Consider the following 23,524-nt stretch of genomic DNA (forward strand, 5'->3'; position numbering starts at 1 on the left):
ATTTTGCTAAATTTTAACCTTGAATTCCACCTTAGTAAACATATTTTATTACACTTATACATAATATTTATAAAAAAGTAAAAAAATAGAAGCTCACATTTATATAAATGATTCTCGAGAAGAAGTCGGCCACTCGCAGGCCTTCTTTAGTCGGGAGGACATGTAAATTCTTTTAAGTAAATGACAGAGTATTACTTTGCAGAGGATGCACGTTATTGATGTAAGGTTTATGTTGGGAGATTCAGAATTCTCTATAAAAATCAGGATATTAATTTATGAGTTTTTCTTCTTTATATTTTATTTTTTTATTTAGTATTAGATTTTTAATTTATCTTGAATTATTAATAATCTTTTATTCGAGTATGAGTTTCTTTACTCATTCATTGTATCGTCATTTTCTTGAAATGAAATTCTGGTACCAGTGTGAAGTCTTTACAAGAAGAGAGACACAAGAGATTTTACACCTCAGACAAAACTTTAAAACAGTGCATTTATGATTCTTCCACTTACATTTTACATAAAACTTTCAGCTTACTTTAAATTCCTAAATTATAAAACAAAAACAATTACCTTTCACATAAAAAAGAGAGAGAAAAAAAAACTAATGTAGTATTTTTATATGGGAAAAAAATAAGGTTTAAACAATATAAAGACAAAAAAAGAGATAAAAAAAACTAATGTAATATAAACACAAGATTTTGTTATGCAAAAGGTGCAAAAATCGCTTAATGCTGTGTTATTAGGATAATCCAAATTCAACAATTATATGAATTATAAGATATACCATTGGTATGAAATATTACATTATTAATCACTTATTATTTCTCTTAAAGATCTTAAAAATAAAGACTAGAAATATAAATAAAAAAACCACAAAATGAAACCTCGTACCTTCATTACGTTTATAAAGTAACTGACATTCTTGTGTAAGTTAAAATTCCAAAATGGTGGTCATAAAAACTGATTCAATTAGAATTAATTTCCACAGACGTCCTTTTTAGCAAACATTTGCACTAGAAAACGTACATTTTGGGAACAAGTTACGAAAAACAAATTTTAACGCAAAGACAAAAGGCTTGCTTTGGTAGCACCTGGGTGTAGAGCAACAACTACTCAATGGGATTTGCAAATCGCGTTTATTTATTATGTATATCAATTGGATTTCGATTAAGAAAATTAAACCGAATTGAAAATCTTATATAAATTATAGTCCAAAGAAGACTAAGAACCGGAAATCTTGTTCTAAAAGCATGACTAAATTAATTCAAATTCGAGCTACAACTTTTCCAAAACTAAAACTCTACTCCGCCAAAGAAAATCCGTTTTATTTCTCGTAACATACAAAAGAGAAGGAAAACCGAAGGAGAAAGATAGTCTGCACCTAAAATTCACTAAACTGTGATAAAGAGATACAACGGGGTTAACACCCCACATGTAACTATGTGCCTATATCCCCAGAGAGGTGCAACTTCTTTCCTGCAAAAAAAGAGAGACTACATCAAAAAAATGCAAATCAAAGTCTGCAAGAGTTAGGCATTGCAATGAAAATGGACAGCCAATGATCAGCAAAAACTTACCTCTCAAAGCTCATCTTTTCCTGTTTCTTGCTCATCTTTTACTTGTTCAGCATGAGCAGGTTTATCTGTTCCTTGTTCTTGCTGGGCAGGTTTGTCCCGGTTCTTTTCAATGAATTCTATGATGTCTTTCTTGGTCCTGCCACCGTCGTATTGTAATAGATTTCCACTTGATGACCTGAAGTACAGGGTTGGATAACCTTGGACATCAAAGGTATCACCTGGGATATCGTTGGCAGTTGCATCCTGGAAAGTGACAAACAACATGTAGAATGTGACTGACAAAGAACGAAACGGATATACTATCATAATAATCGAAGCTGAAAACTGAATACAATTCTTACCAGTTTAGCAATGATAACATTAGCATCATTTTGATATGAGATAGCAACTTCGTCCAATATAGGAGCCAACTGTTTGCAATGACCACACCAGGGAGCGTAAAACTCCAGTAGAACTGCAAGGTGTTTGTTTTAGCAGTTATGATGGACTGATAAAGGTTTACCACTAACAAAAATGATGTAGATGCATGAAAGATTCTACTATGGGCATAATTACTACCATATATAATCATGGGCATAATTACTACTATATATAATCAAAGATAAATAGTTGTCTGAAGAAGATGGAAACTGCATTTAGATTATAAATAAAAATTCAAATCAATTTTGTTATTCTATAATTTCATATATGAAGAGAAATTCGTCTAATGTTTAACACAATTTCCGATTAAAAAAAATCCAAAGTTCTATCCTTCATAGTTTGCAATGATTATACGAACAGATCCACCAAATTAAATGTGGTAAAAATATAAAATCATATATATCAGCTTTTCGTAAAGGTTGATGATATTATACAAACTAAAGATGTATTCATTATCTAAATTGGACCGTAATGATCCATCAAAAACAAGGAACATTATAAACGTGATATTTTTTAAGATTACAGTGTGTGCCAAAATCTGATAATCCATTGAATAGAACCAAAATAGAAAAAAGGAACAAGTATATACCGTTCTTCCCAGACTTGAAAACGATGTCCTGGAGACTTTCCCCAACTACCACTTTAACTGGTTCATTGTTAGTTTCTGGAACAGGTTCAGATTTCACATATGGTGCAATGTTACCCTCCTGAAATATTCAGAAAGACAGTGTCAAGATTTATATCTTTCCAAGACAAATAGCAGTCACAATTAAATAATTTAAAATTAAAGAGTACCGCAAACATATAATACTAAAAGTAATAAACCAGATTAAATTATGCCTACGTTACAAGCCACTAAGAGAAATAAGAATAACCTTGTATGCCTTCAACCAAGTTGGAATGTGTTCGGCTTCCAAATTGGGCTTAAAATATTTCTTCCCGTCATTATGTTGAATGATAATTAAAGGTACTTGTTCTTCCTTCAGTCCAAAGTACTGTCAAGACAAGCCATACTAAATGTCAAATATCGATATTGAATGCTACATATTTTGAATGTTACATATTTTGATACAAACCTGGAAAGCTCCTTGACTAGACTCTACATCTCCAACCAGAAAGCTTACACCCTGTTGTTTAAATTGCTCAGCAGCTTCACGGTATTTTGATTTGAAAGATTCAGCACTTTCAGCAGTGAAGTTGATGAACAACATTGCCTGCCAATATCAACAATTTAAGTTTCTTTAACACGAGATAAAATGGGCATACAACCAAAACAAAGAAAATAATAAATATTATGGAACAGGAAGGGTAGGGGAAAGAAAAGTAGTTTAGGAAAATGCTATTTTGTTCAGATTACAGAAGGCAAAAAGCTGCTAGTAGCCCAATGGCCGCAACTGAAAACCTCAATTTAAATCCATGCTCTGCTACCCAGCTATAGCAATTAATGAAACATGGAGGTATTTAACAAATAAAAATTCAGCTGCAATAACGTTAATAATACGGAAATCTCAAGTTCAATATTGAAAGAACAAAATTGACTTAAACAGCAAATTTACCTTTGCATTGGGGCTGTTGAAGAACTTGACAACGAAAGGATGATTGTTAGGATCATTGTTAAAGATAGTAACGACAGGGATACTGGACTCCTCAACAAATTTCTCTAGAGTATCCACTTGGAAATCCTGCAAACACAAGTTAATTTTGACAGCCAGTATTAGATTAAACATCAAATAAAATTGCAAAATTAATCCACATAAATCAGCACTACCTTGGAGTCAACAAAAAGTTCATCGAACGGCTTGAATAACCTAATTACAGGGCCAGCGACTGATGATTCACCTCTTGGAAGGTGTTTAGCATTCAGGGTGTGACCAAAGTCATAATCAGCACGCAACTTCTCTGCTAAGGCAGTAAAGTTATCAAACTCCTCGCCAGAAAATTTCGGGAAAACTCCAACCTGAAATCATATCAATATATCATTATTACAGGCCAATGAGTTAAAATAAAGAAAAATTAAACAATCGATCACTTACAATAACAACTTTATTTTCACCAATAAAAGCTGTAGCATCATCGGCAGATTTAATTTCAGTTGAAGCAGGACCACTCTGTCTCTTCAAATAATCAACGATGCCATCGGCTTCACGGGGACCTTTGTACTCCTGAACATTCTTTCCCCCATTCCTCACAATCTTAAGTGTGGGGTATCCCTTAACATCATATTCCGATGCAAGAGCTTTGTTCTTCTCTTCATTGGCGTCAACTTTAGCCAAAACAATCGGAGGATCATGACTGCTCAAGATAGACGCAGCTTTCTCATACTGCAGAAACAAAAATGCCAAAAATATCAACCGCATAATCCTACAACAACAAATCAAAGTAAACCCCAAAATTAAAGGCGACCAAAATTACCTCAGGAGCAAGCTTCTTGCAGTGGCCACACCTAAGAAGAAAAATAAAAACAAATTTCACGTGAAAACCACAATGCACTAATATCAACAACAATAGATCTCAGTGAAGCCGATTCAGAACAACAGATTCAAAAATCAAATCAAACACAGTCAATTCAAACGAAACCACAGAATTAAATCCAAAACACAAAAATTAAATCAGATTAAAACGAGGGCATCAGTATAGACACAAAATCACAACAGGAAATTAACAAAAGCGAGATGTAGACAAAGTCAAAGCAAATGTCTCAGATCAGAAGGAGTAAAGATGAAGCATAAAATAAAAACAAGTAAAAATGCAACAGAATCGAAACATACCATGGAGCGTAGAACTCGACAACGATGAAATCGTGCTTGCTGATAGTGTCGTGAAAGTTGGAATTATCCAGTGTGAGTACGAATTCCTTAGTCTCAGAGGACTCCTCCGCAGAGATCTGAGAGGCGATAAGAGAAAGTGCAAAGACGAAGAAGAAGAAGCAAATGGAAACCCTACGCGCCATTGTTCCTTTGAAGGGAAGCTGTGAAAGCAATTGAGGTTAAGAGAAGGTCACGAGAGGGGTTTTTGTAGGAGTTAGAAACCCGGTAAGAACACCGCATGACACGTGCGCTATGTTTCTCAGATATTTTGGACATTGGCCACTGCTAACGAATCTCCTGTCCCCACGTTGGCACTCTGGATGACGTGGCGAAATCTTATTCGACCATTCTTGTCACTCAACATTTCTTTTCTTTTCTTCAGCATCCCAGTGAAACCGGTGGCTCTGATATTGAATAATAGGGCTTTAATTAACGGATAAATGCTTCTGAGGGTGCTCATAATCCCGTGTAGGTCAGGTGTATGTTAAATATTTGTGGCTGAACAAATCTGATGGATTTGAATAATTGCGTGCCCAGTTTGCTGTTAGATTGATTAAGGAAATAAATTTATTCTTGATAACATCTTTTGACTCTTCCGGATTATTTTTTTAATTATTACAACCAGTCAAAACCATTCTATAATTACATGGATATAAACTATAGAATAACCAAACTCTATAAATATATTCTAAATGGAACTAAAAAGTCAATAGCGATCAAAAAAAAAACTTTGATCCATCGTATCGTATGGTTATGAGTAGAAAAGCCTACTTATATATATATAATACGGAATTCACGTTTAGTTACATATTATATTACAATTAAATATAAGATGTTTCTCTACAATTATGATAAAGTTAAATTAGTTGCTAGTCCTAATATTATTTGAAATAATTTGTTGTTTTATCTTTTTGTCTTGATTAAGTTTTTTCTAAAAAGGAAATAAGTGCAATTAGGTTATCTTTATTAATATTCTCTTAATAACGTTAATAATATGTGACGTGCTTTTTTATATTTTAAAAAGGAAAATATGAAAAAAAAAAACTATGAAATAGTATGTTTTTAATACCATTCGTACAAGTATAACGGAAACTATTTAATTAAATCAATTTTTTAAAAAATAAGATTCAATTGAGAAAAAGAAATTAGTGATCTATTTCAATTATTTCAATTAAAATTAAAATCAAACTACTAATTTAACCTAATCATAATAAATAAGATTTATTACATGTTAACATTTGATATATCTTAAAATAAGTGGACCTTAATTGACTTATATTCCTCGTGTAGGTGGCACAAAACAGATACTATATTTTTAAAATCACAAAACCTTAATTAATATAGGATATTAGAGCCTAATAATTTAAGTCTTATTCCTTATACATTATTCTTTTATATTAAATGTAATACTTAAACTCATTTAAATTTTTTACATTTTTTTCCTAAATGAATCCTTTCAATATCGGTATATTCTTCGTTGAGCAAACAAGTTTTTTCTAAAATGAACCTTTTTTTTTTATCTTTGTTTATTGTGACATCTCTTTCAAATACAATATAGTCTAATTTTTAATTTAATTATGATTTGAGGAAAAATTAATTTCTTTCCCTTACATCTAAATCTTCTTATTCCTTAAAAGATATAGAAGAATTCTATGTACATAGACTTTGTACTTCTCTCCATCCTAAAGAATAATATTAAATAAATATAAATATTTTCATTATATCATGCAATATATATACATATTAATTTAGTAATAAATATCAAAGCATAATAATGTCACAAATTTCATTAAATTTAATAAATGAAGCAAATTGTAATTAATTTCATTTGACAATCAATTGTCATCTTTACAATTTTGTATGCACATCAGTTTATAAGTACAATGCATTTTCTGTTAGAGTACTTACTTAATTTTTCTTGTACATCCTTATTTTATATACATATATATTCATATACTTGTCTGTGTGCCGAATTCTGAGTTAATTCTCTTTTACATCTCAAATGATATTTCAAGACGTTATTTGAATTGTTTACGCTATTATACACCTTTATGGTTAAATATTAGTCCATAGTATCGTTTAACATGTAAAAGAATTTGAAAATTATTGGATTGAAATAACTATTTTTATTCATTTTTAAAATTTGGAGTATTAGAATTAATTAATAGATTAATTCAACTATGTGACTCGTGAAATATAACGATGATGTAATTTAATAAAATATAATATCCTATCAATTATTACAAAAAGTTAAAATAAAAATGAATCGTAGCCAACTTGGTGAATGTAGTAAATAAAATAGATTTAGGTTCTAAGATTTTCTCATTATAAACTATCAAAAAAGTGAGAGAAAAAAAGAAATGTCAAGAGATAAATTGGAAAAATAAGATTAGAGAACACATAAAAGATATTGTCAATTTGTCTCTCATGAATCAAAAGTTAATATTTTTCTCTCATGATTTATGTGAATGAATGAGAAAGATAAATTTTAAGATTTTTAATATGGTTTTCTGGAATTAAATTAGAAATGAATGAAAACTACTATAATTTATATCAAAATCAATAATATATAACAAAGTTTGTGATAAAAATTATTTTCAACCTTACAGGGATTACAGCCACATATAACATTTTTTATATTACAAAAGCATCAAATAATTTACCGTAAAACTAACACAGGAGTAAACATCGTATGAAAAAAAAAAGATTTAAAAGTTAATTAGATACAACCAATGATTTTTTTATAGCATATTTAAAAAAAAGGATGAAATATATTTGGATTTCACTAAATTTGAGTTTTAGTTTCTTTAGAAAAAGTTATTTGCTTTGAGTCTATGCAATTTTACTTTACACCGTTTTTTTGTTAGTAGTTTATATAATGAGAAAGAATAATTTAAATAACGTTCCAAAGGTAAAGAGTAGTATTTGAAAATTAAAATAATACAATAAAAATAAAAATAGATAAAAAAAATTAGAAAGGTTAAAATGAAAAACCTTAAAAAAAATTATTGGAAAAATATTTAATAAAAATAAAAATTAACAGGTAAAACTTATTCCAACACGAGTTTTCAACACGCGCAGGAGATTGGTTCACTTTTATTGTGTTAGACTTCTGAAGTTTTCTTGCATCTAATGATAGTAAGACTCTTTTTTATTTACTTTAATTGAACATTATATTACTGTCAAACTTGTATTTGTTGTATCTAAGACATCATTCCAATATGTGTCCAAACCAGATTTTTTTCATCAATAGAGTGTGATTTAAGGTTCTTCTATTTTTGGGTCCATGGGGGTCAAAATATAGAACGACTTTACATCTTTCTTTAAAATGAAATTATATTCCTATATTATAAACTAATACATATAATTTAAAGAATGGAAGTTATTTTATGCTCGTATAAAAATTAGATATTTACACACAAATAAGTTTAAGCCATTAACAAAATCAAAACTGATATTACATAAAAAAATTTATTATAATGAATATTAAAATCCGTATTAATCTCAATTGTAAATTTTATATTTTAGCCATGGAACATGCGGACGCTTAATGAATTTATCTAACCATCAAATGAGACATTTTTTAAAAGATGAAAAATGCTTTCCTTCCTGTAAAATCTTTCAAAAAAATTTGTCTCGCTTCAATCTCTCTGATTTTAAAATATTTAGTTTTTTTTTATTAAGTTAGTTATGAGTTAAAATTAAAATTTAACATGAATTAAAACTTGAAATATGTACTCCTAGGCATCAAATATCTCTCAGCTAATTTGAAATTTTTTTAAGAGAAAGTAACATATTTTACTCTGTATTTTAAAAAAGACGAAGGTTAAGAATGATACGATGTATGTCTAGAGACTCGAATTTATATTTGACTCTGGATTCCGACAAACAAAGGTTCCCGTTTTCTTATGTAAAACATACATACATTATACATAGGAAAACCCAAAAACATTAAAGGCGAGCAAAGGAAGATAGAGTGGCACTTGTGTGATTTTATCTACCACGATGAACAACTTCCTTCCAGCAAAGGAGAGATTAAATCAAAATATGCATAGAAAGTTTGGAAGAGTTTTTATAGCATTGCAAAGTAAATGGATAACTAATGCTCTACCTACTCTTACCTTTCAAAGCTCATCTTTTCCTTTTTCTTTGTCACCCTTTGCTTGTTCTTGATGAGCATGTTTATCCCGATTCTTTTCGATGAATTCTATGATGTCTTCCTTGGTCCTATTGCCACTGTATTTTGATATCTTTCCACTTGCTGACCTGAAGTACACTGTTGGATAACGTTTGGCTTCAAAGGAATCACTTGAGATATCGTTGGCAACTCCATCCTGGAGAATGCAAACAACATGCAGAATATAACTTAAGAAAACAGCATAAGATATTAACCTTTAATAAAAATGTGTTTCTTAAAGTCTACTAATACAACCCCCAGCTTCTGTAGCACATAGCTTTTGTTAGAGAAATGCAGAGAATGAAAACTGATAGAAGATATCAGAACAGAAAAATGAATGTGGAAATATTGAACGTGTATTATTGAACAGCAAAAGTGTAATACAGACAGTGTTTTATAGTAAACAGAATAACAGAAAAAACTGTATAACAGCTTGCATTTAAAACTCCTAACACTCCTTCCTAAATCAAGCTGTCCAGAGGTAACACTCCTATCTCTTTTCTCAGAAACTCAATTCTATCAGTCTTAAGTGGTTTTGTGAGAAGATCTGCAAGTTGTAAGTCAGATTTGCAGTAGATCAGCTCAATTCTTCCTCTGGTTACCATGTCACGCAAGAAATGATATTTGATCTCAATGTGCTTACTCCTTCCATGGCTAACAGGATTTTTAGCCAAATTCATAGCCGAAGTGTTGTCCATTTTTAACAGTACTGGACTTTCTTCAACTATTCCTAACTCCTTCATTAGTTCCTTCAACCAAACTCCTTGACAAGCTGCATGGCATCCAGATATGTATTCTGCTTCACAGCTAGACAGAGCAACTACATTCTGCTTTCTAGAACTCCATGAAACAGGTGCTTTATTGATGAAGAATATGTTTCCAGACGTACTTTTCCTTTCAACAAGATCTCCACCATAGTCAGAATCTGCATAGCCAACAAACTTCAGTTCATCCTCACGCAAACCATATGGAAATAAAATTCCATAGTTAGTTGTCCCTTTTACGTATCTTAATATCCTTTTGGCAGCCACCATATGACTCTTCTTTGGATTTCCCATGAACCGACTCAGAAGACCTACACTGAACATCAAGTCAGGTCTACTATTACATAGGAATCGTAATGAACCAATAACCTGTTTGAAGATCGTTTCATTCACTCCTTCTTCAGTCTCATCTAACTTCAGCTTGGTATTTACTTCAAGAGGACTTCTAACATCATTGCATGAAGCCATCTTGAATCTTTCCAGTAACTCTTTCATGTATCTTTGCTGATGCATCAACAATCCTGCTTCTGTCTGAGTAAATTCCATGCCCAAAAAGTAATTAAGCTTCCCAAGATCAGTCATTTCGAACTCAGATTCCATCATACGCTTGAACTCGTCTATCTCCTTTAGGCTTGATCCAGATATCAACAAGTCATCTACGTATAGGCAGACAATCATTCTGTTGCCTTCAGTGTTCTCCCTTACATACACACCATGCTCCACAACACAGCGTTTAAATCCATGATCGAGGAAAAACCCGTCAATCCTTCTGTTCCATGCTCTTGGAGCTTGCCGCAAGCCATAGAGAGCCTTATGAAGCTTGTACACTTGCTGCTTCTTGTTCCCTTTGTTAAATCCTGGAGGTTGTTGAACATAGACTTCCTCCTCCAGTGGTCCATGCAAGAACGCAGATTTAACATCAAGTTGAATCATAGACCATCTTTTAGCACAGGCAATAGCAATTACTACACGAATTGTTTCTAACCTTGCTACTGGAGCGAACACCTCTGTGAAGTCAATTCCTTGTCTTTGCAAAAATCCTCTTGCCACAAGCCTAGCTTTGTGCTTTAAAACAGTGCCATCTGGATTCAGCTTTCGCTTGAAAACCCACTTCAATCCAATGCATTGCTTTCCATGTGGCAGATCGACCAAACTCCACGTTTTATTCTTCTCGATGGATTTGAGTTCTTCAATCATGGCTTCCTTCCATTCGGTTTCTGCCATAGCTTCATCAACATCTATTGGTTCAGTTCCAGCCATTAATGCCATGTGCACCAGATCACCTTCATCACTTACACCAGTATCCGTATATAACTCGTAATCTGAAAATCTGGGTGGTCTTTTAGACTGTCTTCTAGGTCTCCTTAGTGTATCATCACTATCAGCTCCATCAACAACTTTCTTATCAGTTGCATCTGACATCTCAGTCACCACTGTCACCTTCTTGGTACTGGTCTGCCCTTTCTCCCAATCCCAACTTTCATCTTCCAGAATTACTACATCTCTGCTGATCACCATTCTGCCTTTGTTAGGATCGTAGAGCTTATATGCCCCTGTCGAATGGTATCCTACGAGAACCATCGCCTCCCCTTTATCTTCAAGCTTTGATCTCCTCTGATCTGCAATGTGGCTAAAGACCAAAGATCCAAACACTCTAAAATGACTTACACTTGGTTTCGTACCTGTCCATGCCTCGAGTGGAACTTTGTCTGTGAGTCTCTTGGTAGGACACCTGTTCAATATATGAACAGCTGTTGACACCGCTTCACCCCAGAGACTTCGTGGCAAGCACTTATCACGCAGCAAACACCTGGCCATGTTCATGATAGTTCTGTTTCTCCTTTCTACCAAACCGTTGTGCTGTGGAGTGTATGGTGCTGTTACTTCATGATTGACTCCACTGTCTTGGCAGAATTGTTCAAATGCATGAGATGTATACTCACCCCCTCCATCGGTTCTGAGTATTTTAATGGTTCTTCCACTCTCTGTTTCCACCTTAATCTTGAACCTCTTGAATATCTCAAGTGCTTCACTCTTCATCTGTATCAGAAACACCCAAACCATTCTACTAAATTCATCAACAAAAGTGATAAAATACCTGTTCCCAGCCAAGGTCGACACTTCCATAGGGCCGCATATATCTGAGTGCACCACATCAAGACATCCTTTGGATCTCATTTCCAATCTCGCTTGAAATGGTCTTCTGCTTTGTTTTCCAACAATGCAAGATTCACACACGTTTTCTGGTATGCTGGTTTCTGTCATTCCAGAAACCATACCTTTTCCACTTAGCTGCCTTAGATCTTTAAAGTTTAGATGGCCAAACCTTAAATGCCACTTCCAGGTATCATCATCCTTTACAGTTGACAAACACTGCCAGCTTCCTACTGCATCCATACACACTTGAAATGTTCGATTTTAGAAATCTTGCTTCTCAAGATCAACACTTTATTTTTATCAAACACTTCTACCTGATCACAGCCTCCCATAACAACTGTAAATCCTTTCTCAACAAGTTGTCCCAGACTCAGAAGGTTGCATTTCATTGCTGGTACAAGTAGAACATCTTCTATGATTGCATGTGAGCCATCTTTTCTCCGTATAACCACATTTCCCATTCCTTCTACCTGGAGTGTGCTGTTATCTGCGAATCTGACCTTACTCTTCTTTGATTCATCTAATCTGATCAGCCACTCCTTGTTGCATGTCATGTGATTTGAGCATCCCGAGTCCAAATACCACGATTTCACAAATGATTGTGAATTATCAGATGTTGTTGTCACCATCAGCGTCAATGGTTCTGAGTCAGAGTCCTCTTGAGCTAGATACGCCTCCTTGTTTTGTTGTTTTTCTTCTGCTTACCTTTATTTGAGTAACATTCGAATGCATAATGCCCCATCTTGTGACAACTAAAACATTCTACATTCCTTCTATCTTTCTTCTTTAAGTTCTTTTCAGAACCACTTTTGCCTTCTGGACATTCAACCTTTTCATCTTGCTCATTTGGATTATACTCATTCTTCCATTTCCTTTCTCTGGTTTTCCTTTCCATTTCTTGAACTTCTTTTTCTCTTCATTTCTGACATACAGCGCCTTGAGTGCTTGCTCATCATTCTTTATGGGATTTCGATCTACCAATCTCATTTCATGTGCCTCTAAGGAACTTTGCAATTCCTCAATCTTCATTTTCTCTGTATCTTTTGATTCTTCAATGGCCACAACAATGTAATCGAACCGCTGAGGTAGAGATCGCATAATCTTTTCAACTATCATGAAGTCACTAATGGACTCGCCACATCTCTTCATCTGGTTAGTAATACTCAGAATTCTTGTGAAGTAATCACTAACCTTATCACTTTCCTCCATTTGTGCCAATTCGTATTGTCTCCGCAGCGTCTGGAGTTTCACTTTTCTGATTTTCTCTCCACCAGAATGACACCGTACCAATATCTCCCATGCTTCTCTAGCCGTAGATGCATTTTGTATCTTCTCGAAATGCATATCATCCACACATTGGTGAATGATCAGCAAGGCTTTATCATCTTTCTTTCTTAGTATCTCCTTCTGATCTTCTGAACCACGGAAATCACTCATGGAATGATCTCCTTCTACCACACTGCTCACATCTTGAACACGAAACAACACGCGCATTTGCGTACTCCACCTACTCCAATTCTTGTCGGTGAGTACAGGAAGGTTTGTCGTAGAAAAATCAGCCATGGTCCACCCTTCTTCTCTGCCCAAGAACTTCTTTCTTGATCGTTCTAAACCACCCACAGTCAGCCGTACTGAACTCGGAAACGATACCCCTTAGGTCCTCTTTCAACCTGGCTCTGATACCACTGTTAGAGAAATGCAGAGAATGAAAACTGATAGAAGATATCAGAACAGAAAAATGAATGTGGAAATATTGAACGTGTATTATTGAACAGCAAAAGTGTAATACAGACAGTGTTTTATAGTAAACAGAATAACAGAAAAAACTGTATAACAGCTTGCATTTAAAACTCCTAACAGCTTTCAGTCAGCGGACAAAGCTAACTTCACCATAGATTGAAACAAGTATAACACCATAATGATCAAGGTACATTTCTTACCAGTTTTGCAATAATAACATCAGCATCACTTTGATATGAGACAGCAACTTCCTCCAATGTTGGAGCCAACTCTGTGCAATAAATACACCAGGGAGAATAAAACTCCAGCAGAACTGCAAGAGGTTTGTGTTAATAGATACATTATTCCAACTTGGTATGGTAAAGTCAAAGTGATTTTGTGAGAGATTCTACTTTGTGTATACTGCCATATATAATCACAAATACATAATGATATCAGAAGGACACGTTACTTTGCACGTACAATTAATGCTCTATATACGTAATCACATATACATATCAATATCAGAATGATGTGTTACCTGAAGAAAACAGGTTTAATTATATGATCATCAGCAGTCTAATCTTGTATAGGAACATCAATACACTACACAACTTTCTCAGCGATTTAACACATCAATAATATACAAAGATGTAGAGAGCCACAATATACATCACTAAGCAGTAAATGTGGCTGGCCTGGCCACAATCGACCAGCTACTTACAGTCATCAGAAGTTCAATTCCAAAAAAATTAGTATTGTCACAAGTTGAGAGAGCATTGGCTATTTGATGCCCACATTTATTGCTAACATAACATCTTTAGCTTTTTTATGAAACTAGTTTCATCAATTTTTCTTAAACTTTTTTTCAATTTCATAAAGGAAGAGAGGTTCCTTTATAATTTACTACTTTGATGATAGTAACAGGTTCACATCAAACATTTATAAAGAGAACATCATTACGTCCTAGAAATGTGGTAAAATCATATCTATCAGCTTCATGTGAAGGTCGGTATTACAAAAACACGAGAGATACATTATCCAATCATCTAAATTGGACTGAAATATAATGCTCTTTCACACGCAAAGAACATTAGAAATGTGATTTTTTTTTTTTTGCAAGCACAGGGAATACCAAAACCCAACTCATAATATGTGGTATAAAACCAAATAGAAACGGTAAAGTATACCATTCTTCCCAGAGTTGAAGACTATGTCCTGGAGACTGTCCCCAACTACCACTTTAACAGGTTCGTTGTTAGCTTCAGGAATAGGTTCGGACTTAAAATATGGTGCAATATTTCCATCCTGAAATGTTAAAAAAATGATAAAATTTTATATTTTCCATACAAATGACAGCCTCGATGATATTATTTCAAATTAAAGAGTCCACCACAACTACAAAGAAGATCGCAGATTAAATCAGGCAAAAGCAAAAGCTACCAAGAGAAATAAGAATAACCTTGTATGCCTTGAACCAAGTTGAAATTTGATCAGGTTCCAAATTGGGTTTAAGAAATTTCTTCCCATCATTACGTTGTACCAAAATTAGAGGTACTTGGTCTTCCCTCACTCCGAAATACTGTGGAAGACAATCCATACAAAATGTCAAATATTGATATTAAGCACAGAAGAGAACAACTATAGAACGTTACACTTTGAGTATTTTGATTTAAGATACCTTGATTTAATGCACGCTAAACTGCAGAATGTTTAACATGTTTTGATACAAACCTGGAAAGAACCTGTAGTAGACCTGACATCTCCCACCAGAAAGCTTACACCCGGTTGTCTATATTGCTCGGCAGTTTCTCGGTATTTTGATTTGAAAGTTTCAGCACCTTCAGCAATGAAGTTGATAAACAACATTACCTACCAATATTATGACTTGAACACATCATATAATGGGGGAGACAAGCGAAACAAAGGAAATAATAAATATTTTAGAACATCAAATGGGTGAAAGTAAGCACACTTAGGAAAATTGTATCACGTTCAGAATGGTAGACTGATTGGGAGGACACTAACGGAAAATGGGGCTCATAGTTATGATCTCAGATAGAGATGCGTATAAGCCAGCAGCAAAAACCCCATAGCAGGAAGCGGGATGGCTACTATTTTAATTATTTATATACAATATTACAATATATAATACAAACTAAAAAAATTTATACAATATATACAAGTACTCAAGGAAGGAAAAGTTTTGTGAAATGGTCAAGGAAAAAATAGTCTTATTATGTTACTGCATAAAAAAGCATTAGAGAATGAGGGAGAAATCACACTTTCAACCAAAATAAACCCTTGACACAAGTAAAAATGATTTTTTTAAGTTTTATGTCCTAGCAGCGCAGCTATATAGCACACAAAATGCCTCTATAGGGATTGCAAAGACAGCTATTGAGAATCACTCTACTATTTGAATCCCATAGCGCCCAGGCCACTCTGCTCCGCTATAGTGCATCATAGGCAACATGGTGGGACTTGACAAATATGAAATACATCTTCCAATAGTATGATTATTGATTAATAACGAATTCTCTGGCTCGATATTGAAAGAACAAAATTGACTTGGACAGCTTATTACCTTCGTATTGGGACTATTAAAAGAATTTGGCAATAAAAGGGTGATTTCTCAGATCACTGTTAGAGACAGTCACAACAGGCACACTAGATTCTTCGACAAATTTCTCTAGAGCTCCCACATGAAAATCCTGAAGGAAGGAGATAGTTGCTAGAGACCAAAATAAGATTGAACAATCAATCCACAAAAATCAACACTACCTGAAAGTCAACAAAAAGTTCGTCAAATGGCTTGAATAACCTTACTATGGGCCCAGCAACTGATGATTCTCCTCTTGGAAGGTGTTTGGCATTCAGAGTGTGACCAAAGTCATAGTCAGCACGCAACTTTTCTGATAACGCAGTGAAGTTATCAAACTCCTCCCCAGAAAATTTCGGAAACACTCCAACCTGAACACGTAGGAAAATATTATTACATACCAACTGACTTAAAATAAAGCAAAAAATGAAACGATTGGTTACTCACAATAGCAACTTTATCTTCACCAATAACTGCGGTAGCATCATCTACAGATTTAATTTCAGCTGAAGCAGGACCACTTTGTTTCTTCAGATACTCAGCGATGCCATCTGCTTCACGGGGACCTTTGTATTCTTGAACATTCTTTCCCCCATTTCTCAGGATCCTAATTGTTGGGTAAGCCCTAACTTCAAATTCTGTTGCAAGGTCTTTGTTCTTCTCATCATCCGCGTCAATTTTAGCCAAAACAACCGGTGGATCATAACTACTCAGAATAGAAGCAGCTTTTTCATACTGCAGAAACAAAGATACTAGAAAATCAGCATTTCCATAATCTTAGGATAAAAGGAAACCCAAAAACTAAATGTATACAAAATCACCTCCGGTGCAAGCTTCTTACTGCGGTCACACCTGGAAATGAAAAATAAAATTCATATAAAAGCCGAATCGATTTTGACCTAAATCAAATACAACAAAACTTCCCGCTAAAACACAAATTTCGACTAAATGATTAAAAATGCTAGTCTAGCACTGATTGTTGAACTGAATACACAAAACGATTACAACATTAGAACTACACGAATACCAGAGTTACTTATGAACCTCAGTTATATATACACACACGAAATTCTAAGAGGTTGTTAGCAAAAGTAAGATCTGCTACAAAGTGAAAATAAATGCCTATCAAATTCTCAAAACCTTTTCAAAATTGTTCCATCAAAATGTACTACACAAAGTCCTAGTCATTGCTGCAAGCTGATACTGCTGATTTTCTTATACATGTTAATGCCACTGCCTTCAGTGGACAATACTAAAATGAGTTATATTTGATTTTATTCTCTCAAAAATATTGTTGCCTTTATTTTTTTAACTGATCAATTTCTGTTTTCACAATTTACTATAGTAATGTTAATTGAAATAATTAAGACAAAAAAACTATTTTTAAGTTAAACTAATTACAAAACTATTTTTTAAGTTAAACTAATTTCACCATTTAGATAAATAGTTAAATTATATAACGTATTATTACATTATATTATATAAATAAAATAATTACATAGAATTCACTTTTATAATTTAAATTTTTAGTGATTTTTAATTTAAAATCAGTAAAAAGTATTTTAGAATTAAGTATCTTTTTAATCCCTAACCTATAACAATCTTGATTTTGCTTTGTTCGGGATGCATAGGCGTTTTTTTTTAAGGGACAAACAACGAACTAAAACATACAACTAAAACATTTTATTAGAAGGATAAAAATATAAACATAAATTATAAGTATAAATTACTGTTTTAAAATATTTAAGAAAATTAATACGAAAAAATATGCGATGAGTTTTATATTGATTTAACCGAATCAGGTAAAATTAATAGAAATGATTTAAAAAATTATAAATTAATCTCTTGTAATCTCAAACTTTTCTTATCCTTTTTATGAACTGGAACAACTAGAACTTTCTGTGTATACTTTCGTCAAGTGTATATAAGTATTTATGGGAACAATTAAATGATAGCATAAGTAAATGAATAAAAATGTTGACATACTTTATTTTAGATTTTTTTAAAATATATTATTTATTTTATATATGGAGAGAGATGGGAAAGGAGAGATCATTTTAACCTTTTTAACTTGTTTTTTATTTGATGACTATTTTCTTCAAAATAAATAATTGTTTTTTTAAATACTTTAAAAACGAATGTTGGGGAAAACATTCTTTCTAAAGAGAGGGGGAAAAAGAGCATTCCAAATCAATCCAATTTATCGAAGGCATTAGAGTGCGGGAAACGTGTTTTTGTATTTTTTCAATGTCTAAGTCTCAAAACTAATTCAAAAAACACACATTGCATGCACACATTTTTACATAAAAATAGCAAAATCATGATAATATGCATTGAATAATATCACTAAAAGTTTCTTTCAAGCACTAAAATTACTTTAGTGCATAGCTTTTCTTTTCTAATAAAAAGCGATTGAAATCTTATTTAGATATTATTTAATAGGTTTAATTAAAATTTAAGTGAGAATATTTTTAACTAATTATTTATTAAAAATTCGTTTTTATTGAAGGTTTAAAATTTAAGTGAGTTACTTAAAAGTTAACTAACCTTACTTAATAAAATATTTCGTTGGAGGCAAATGGACAGTGTTATTTACGGCTTCTGATTTTTCTTGCCATTTTTCCTCTATTGAAATGCATTTCAAACTGTCATCAAAGTTTTCTACTCTTTGGACGGATCAGATTTTCTTGGATTCAAACACGGACAAAGACATGTAGAATTGAACCACGAAGAAGAGCAGAATCGAAACATACCTTGGTGCGTAGAACACGACAACGATTAGATTATGCTTCTTGACGGTGTCGGAAAAGTTGGAGTGAACCAATGTGAGAACGAACTCCTGAGTCTCCGATTCGTGAGCAGAGATTTGAGAAGGGGGTGCCAGAAGGAGAAAGAACAAAAACACTAACCCTGACGAACAAATCGCAATTTTACCAGCCATAGTCTTCTCTGAAGAAGAAGAATATCTGAAAATTTGTTGAGCTTCTCAGTATTCACGGGTTTTGTAACCCGGGAAACAGGTGCAGTGTTGTTTAGCAAAACAATTTGAATTTTGGTTTTGACTCCATGCACACGATATTGAACCTAGTGTCGCCACGCTAGCGCTTTCTCTTACGTGGCTCGATCTGTCACGTCACCAATTTACACTTTCACATTCTTTTTTCTTGGACAGTTTTGGTGTTTAATAATATTTAAAACTAGCCCATGCCTACCACGGACGAGCGTGCTTTTTTTTTTTGTAATTTTATTATTCTTTTTAGGAAAATAATATAATTAAGCATATTTTTTAATAAATAAGTTTTGAGTTTATTTTAATAATAATATAAAGGTAGGGTAAGGGAAAAAAGAGAATGATAAATTATGAAAATTAAAAATTAATTCATTAAGAAGCAAGAAGAAGTGTGTGAGAGTAAAAATTAATGGATAGTCTAATAATTATTAGAAAATGGTTTTAAGTTTAATTTAATTTTATAAAACAGACTTGTAAGGTAAACTTTGCACTCCACTTATATATTATAATTTGATTTTATTTTTAGTCAATGTGGGACTCCCAACGTTATTTTTCAATCATAATAAGAGTTGAACTGGTTGAATAAAAATTTGACTACTTTTACACTTACATGAATCTTTTCTTCTAGTTTCTTCATGTGGTCGTTTGATGAGTTCAAACTAAGTGTTTTAAGTCTTCTGGATGTGGTCCTGACACAATTACACCTTAATAATTAGAGTTGTATTTTAAAAATATATTTTAAACTTTACTAATGCATATACATAATTTATCTTTGTGACTAAACTATGTTAAACATTCGTCAATGTAATAAACAAAGTTACATATGTGTTTTTACACGGCGATATGGATACACGCTTATTAAGATGTGGTTATACACATAGCAACTAGGGTTGGACATAATTAACTTAATTACAGTAAAATGTTGATTATCTATACTACTTTATGTAAGAGTCGATAAAATATAAGACTTATGAATAATGTTGTAATAAAACTTGAGTAAGTTTTAATGAAAGTTGCATGTTATCATAAGGTATTGTGTAGCTTAGTTGGTGAGAACTCTCAGATAGGCTAAGTGGTCACGTGTTTTAGTCTTGAATAGAACATAAAGTTTTATGTTATTTATTTATTCTGTTAATATAAGTGCAAACATGTTATTTATTTATTCTTTAAGACCCGAGAAAGGTTTATGAGAAATAAATGTCTTTTACCCTTTTGTTTTTTTAGGCGCATAAATTATAAATGGGAGTGTAGGAAGTAAAGGTCTACACTTGAAAGAAATTATAAATGAGGGTGTAGGAAGTAAAGGTCTTCACTTGAAATAAAATAAGCTTAAAAATAAAAGATATGAAATGTAGCATTTATGTTTTTTTAAAAAAACTTATTGAGAGATTGTAAGAAGCATCATCTAAGAAGTTACATGTAAGTTATAATATATTTTAATTTAAAATGAATAAAATAAAAAGGATTTATTGAACTATAAATAAAAAGAGAGTAAGCGTAAAAAGATAAGTATGTACAAAACTGAGAAAAAGGAAAAGAGATCATAATAAGATTGAGGAAGAGGAGAAATAAATTCTTTTTATAAGACAACAGAAGCGTGAGAGTCGAGTATGTAGTTTTAATAAGGTGTTATTAAAACTCTATAATTGGCATGTAGAAGCTAATCTTAATTATTGATCTTAATTTTAAGTGTTTTGCAAGATGATGTGAAGTTTGTACTTTTTAAAAGTATAAGTAACCATGGAACTTTTATTCTATGACCAATTAAGTAATGATTTCTTTCTTTTCATGAATACGTGAAATTAACTTTATAAAGAATGAATTTTTAAATAGTAGGATCAATAGATATTAATATAAATAAATGGGAAAATCTGTAAGCAAATCTGAAAAATATCTGAAAAATCGTTCCACAGAATCTGCATCTGATTCTTGCGAACAAAGCCATTTGATTCTACACCCATAATCTTCGGAAGCAACAACTTTTGTAATACAATATTTACAACAATCATCTACATATTGCAAAAGATGAGAAAGAAAGATCGAAAGAAATAAATTTTTTTTGTTTTATAAGAAGTAATGCCTTAGAGCTGGTACAACAAGCTATATGAATCAGTTTTAGATTGAGAAACTTAACACATAATGTAGTTGATATAGCAAGCTATATGAACCAAAGACACTTGGGTTAGGTGGATATGTTAGGATAAGTTAGGAACCAAAGAGAGGATGGAGATGACAGAGAAACAAAATGGATAAGTTAGGAAGGTGAATTAGGGTAAGGTGAGTGTTTCTGATTTTTTCAACTGGGCCTACTGTAGGAATGACAGAAAGAATGTTAGAGTGAGATAGACGAAAGAGAAAAAAGTTGAGAGGAACGATGAATGAGAGAGGAGTAAGTAATGATTTAGGGGTTTCTTGTCTTTTTTTTTTCAGTTTTGATAATAAAAATTATTCAAATACCTATGACCTTAAAACTTAGAATTCATAATATATCAGAGTATTTTTATACTAAAACCTAGTATACTTTGTTAAAATACGTCGGTATATATATATATATATATATATATATATATATATATATATATAATGTGATTAGATATCATAATATATAATCCATACAAAAATTAAAATAGTTATATTTTGATGTGTTGGCAAGAGAATTGCGGTTTTGGCTTTATTATAAATATGATTGTGGTTTGTTTTTTTATTTTATTTTATTTTATTTATTTATTTAATTATTTTACTAATGTGATTGATTATTAAAATAATTAAAACTGTAGATTTTAATTAAGAAGAGACGGTGGGAGTATTGGTTTGATACGTGGAAAATTGTGATTTAGTGTCTTTTAGTTAATGTTATGAAATGTTAAATATATATATATATATATATATATATATATATATATATATATATATTATTTAGTAGTTTTCAACTGGTTCAAATGTTTGGTTGGTGTTTAAAGAAATTTTTAGATATTGTTTTAAAGTTTTTAATTAAAGTTTAACATGCTAGATGAACGAGTCATGTAATGAATTCTCTTTATACTTTTGACTTGTCAAATATGGTTGTTTGATGATTGAAATGAAGATGTTGATTTGATTATTGTGTAGTTACAAAATGCATTGTTTATAGGGTTAAATATGTTTTTAGTCCCTAAACTATTGGTCGTTTCTGGTTTTCGTCCCTCTTTCAAAGTAAGGTACAATTTGGTCCTCATTCTTTTCGAAACGTTCGTTTTAGTCCTCGGAATTTTTGTTTTAGTCCTCATTTTGTTGCTAAATGAGGACCAAATTTTTAAACGGTGTTAGTTTTCGAGGACTAAAACGAACGTTTTCGAAAAGAATGAGGACCAAATTGTACCTTACTTTGAAAGAGGGACGAAAACCAGAAACGACCAATAGTTTAGGGACTAAAAACATATTTAACCCTTGTTTATAATTTCTGCATGGCACAAGTCTTTCAATATAAAACAATTCCTGGGAACGATTTTTTTTTTTGAAGTGGGATAAATGTAAGACTCAAGAAAATATAAGACTTATAAATAATGTTCTCATAAGATTTGAGTAAGTTTTTGTGAAAGTTGCATTTTATCATAACGTGTTGTGTAATATAGTTGGTGAGAGTTTTGAGTAGAACATAAAGTTCTATCTTATTTATTTATTTTGTTAATATAAGTGTAAACATGTTATTGTTTGATTATTAAATTTGGGATGTATGATATTTTCAAGGATTGTAGGAATATAAGTTCAAATCAAAGGTTTCAGAGAAACAAATGTCATTTATCCTTTTGATTTTTTTTAAGAGCAGAAATTATAAATGGGGTGTAGGAAGTAAAGGCCTGCAATTAAAATAAAATAAGCTAAAAAATAAAAGATATAAAATGTAGCATTTATTTTTTTAAAAAAACTGATTGAGAGATTATAGGAAACATCATCTAAGCACTTACTTGTAAGTTATAATATATTTTAATTTTAAAATAATAAAATAAAAAGGATTTATGGAATGAGAAATAAAAGGAAAGGAAGCATAAAAAGATAGATATGTAAAAACTGAGAGAAAAGAAAAGAGAGTACAAAATAGAGGAACTAAAGAGGAGAAAGAAATTATTTTTTATAAGACAACATAAGTGTGAGAGTCGAGTTTGTAGTTTTAATTTGGTATCATTAAAGCTCTAGAATTGGCTGGGAAGCTAACCTTAATTAATAATCTTAATTTTAAGTGTTTTGCAGGATGATGTGATGTTTGTGATTTTTAAGAGTATATAGATAGTAGTATAAATAAATGGGAAAATCT

General features: G+C 32.1%; 1 protein-coding gene and 1 pseudogene across 3 annotated transcripts; both read right to left on the reverse strand.

Moving 5' to 3' along the window:
• Positions 1-1,237: 1,237 nt before the first annotated feature.
• On the reverse strand, positions 1,238-5,002 carry LOC124823121 (protein disulfide-isomerase-like). 2 transcript variants are annotated; one of them, XM_088106794.1, is made up of 11 exons: positions 4,766-5,002; positions 4,410-4,440; positions 4,031-4,318; positions 3,766-3,954; positions 3,554-3,679; positions 3,074-3,211; positions 2,873-2,992; positions 2,587-2,704; positions 1,919-2,031; positions 1,578-1,820; positions 1,238-1,493 (listed from the first exon to the last, which is right to left on the reverse strand). In XM_088106794.1, exons 1-10 carry the CDS (start codon positions 4,945-4,947, stop codon positions 1,581-1,583), a joined length of 1,545 nt encoding a protein of 514 aa, XP_087962920.1. In that variant the 5' UTR covers positions 4,948-5,002; the 3' UTR covers positions 1,238-1,493; positions 1,578-1,580. The 2 variants fall into 2 exon arrangements, with proteins under 2 accessions (XP_087962920.1, XP_047151213.2); XM_047295257.2 differs by having other exon boundaries at positions 1,238-1,476; positions 4,766-5,000.
• Positions 5,003-8,653: 3,651 nt separating this feature from the next.
• Positions 8,654-19,246, reverse strand: LOC124823122 (protein disulfide-isomerase-like; annotated as a pseudogene). The gene is made up of 10 exons (XR_015784342.1): positions 18,977-19,246; positions 17,045-17,075; positions 16,671-16,958; positions 16,406-16,594; positions 16,209-16,335; positions 15,356-15,493; positions 15,084-15,203; positions 14,812-14,929; positions 13,843-13,955; positions 8,654-9,138 (listed from the first exon to the last, which is right to left on the reverse strand). The product of XR_015784342.1 is annotated as a protein disulfide-isomerase-like (transcript).
• Positions 19,247-23,524: the final 4,278 nt, after the last annotated feature.

The sequence above is a fragment of the Vigna umbellata genome, chromosome 2, assembly GCF_029865625.1.
Source record: "Vigna umbellata cultivar VRB3 chromosome 2, Vumbellata_1.0, whole genome shotgun sequence".
Lineage (NCBI taxonomy): Eukaryota > Viridiplantae > Streptophyta > Magnoliopsida > Fabales > Fabaceae > Vigna > Vigna umbellata.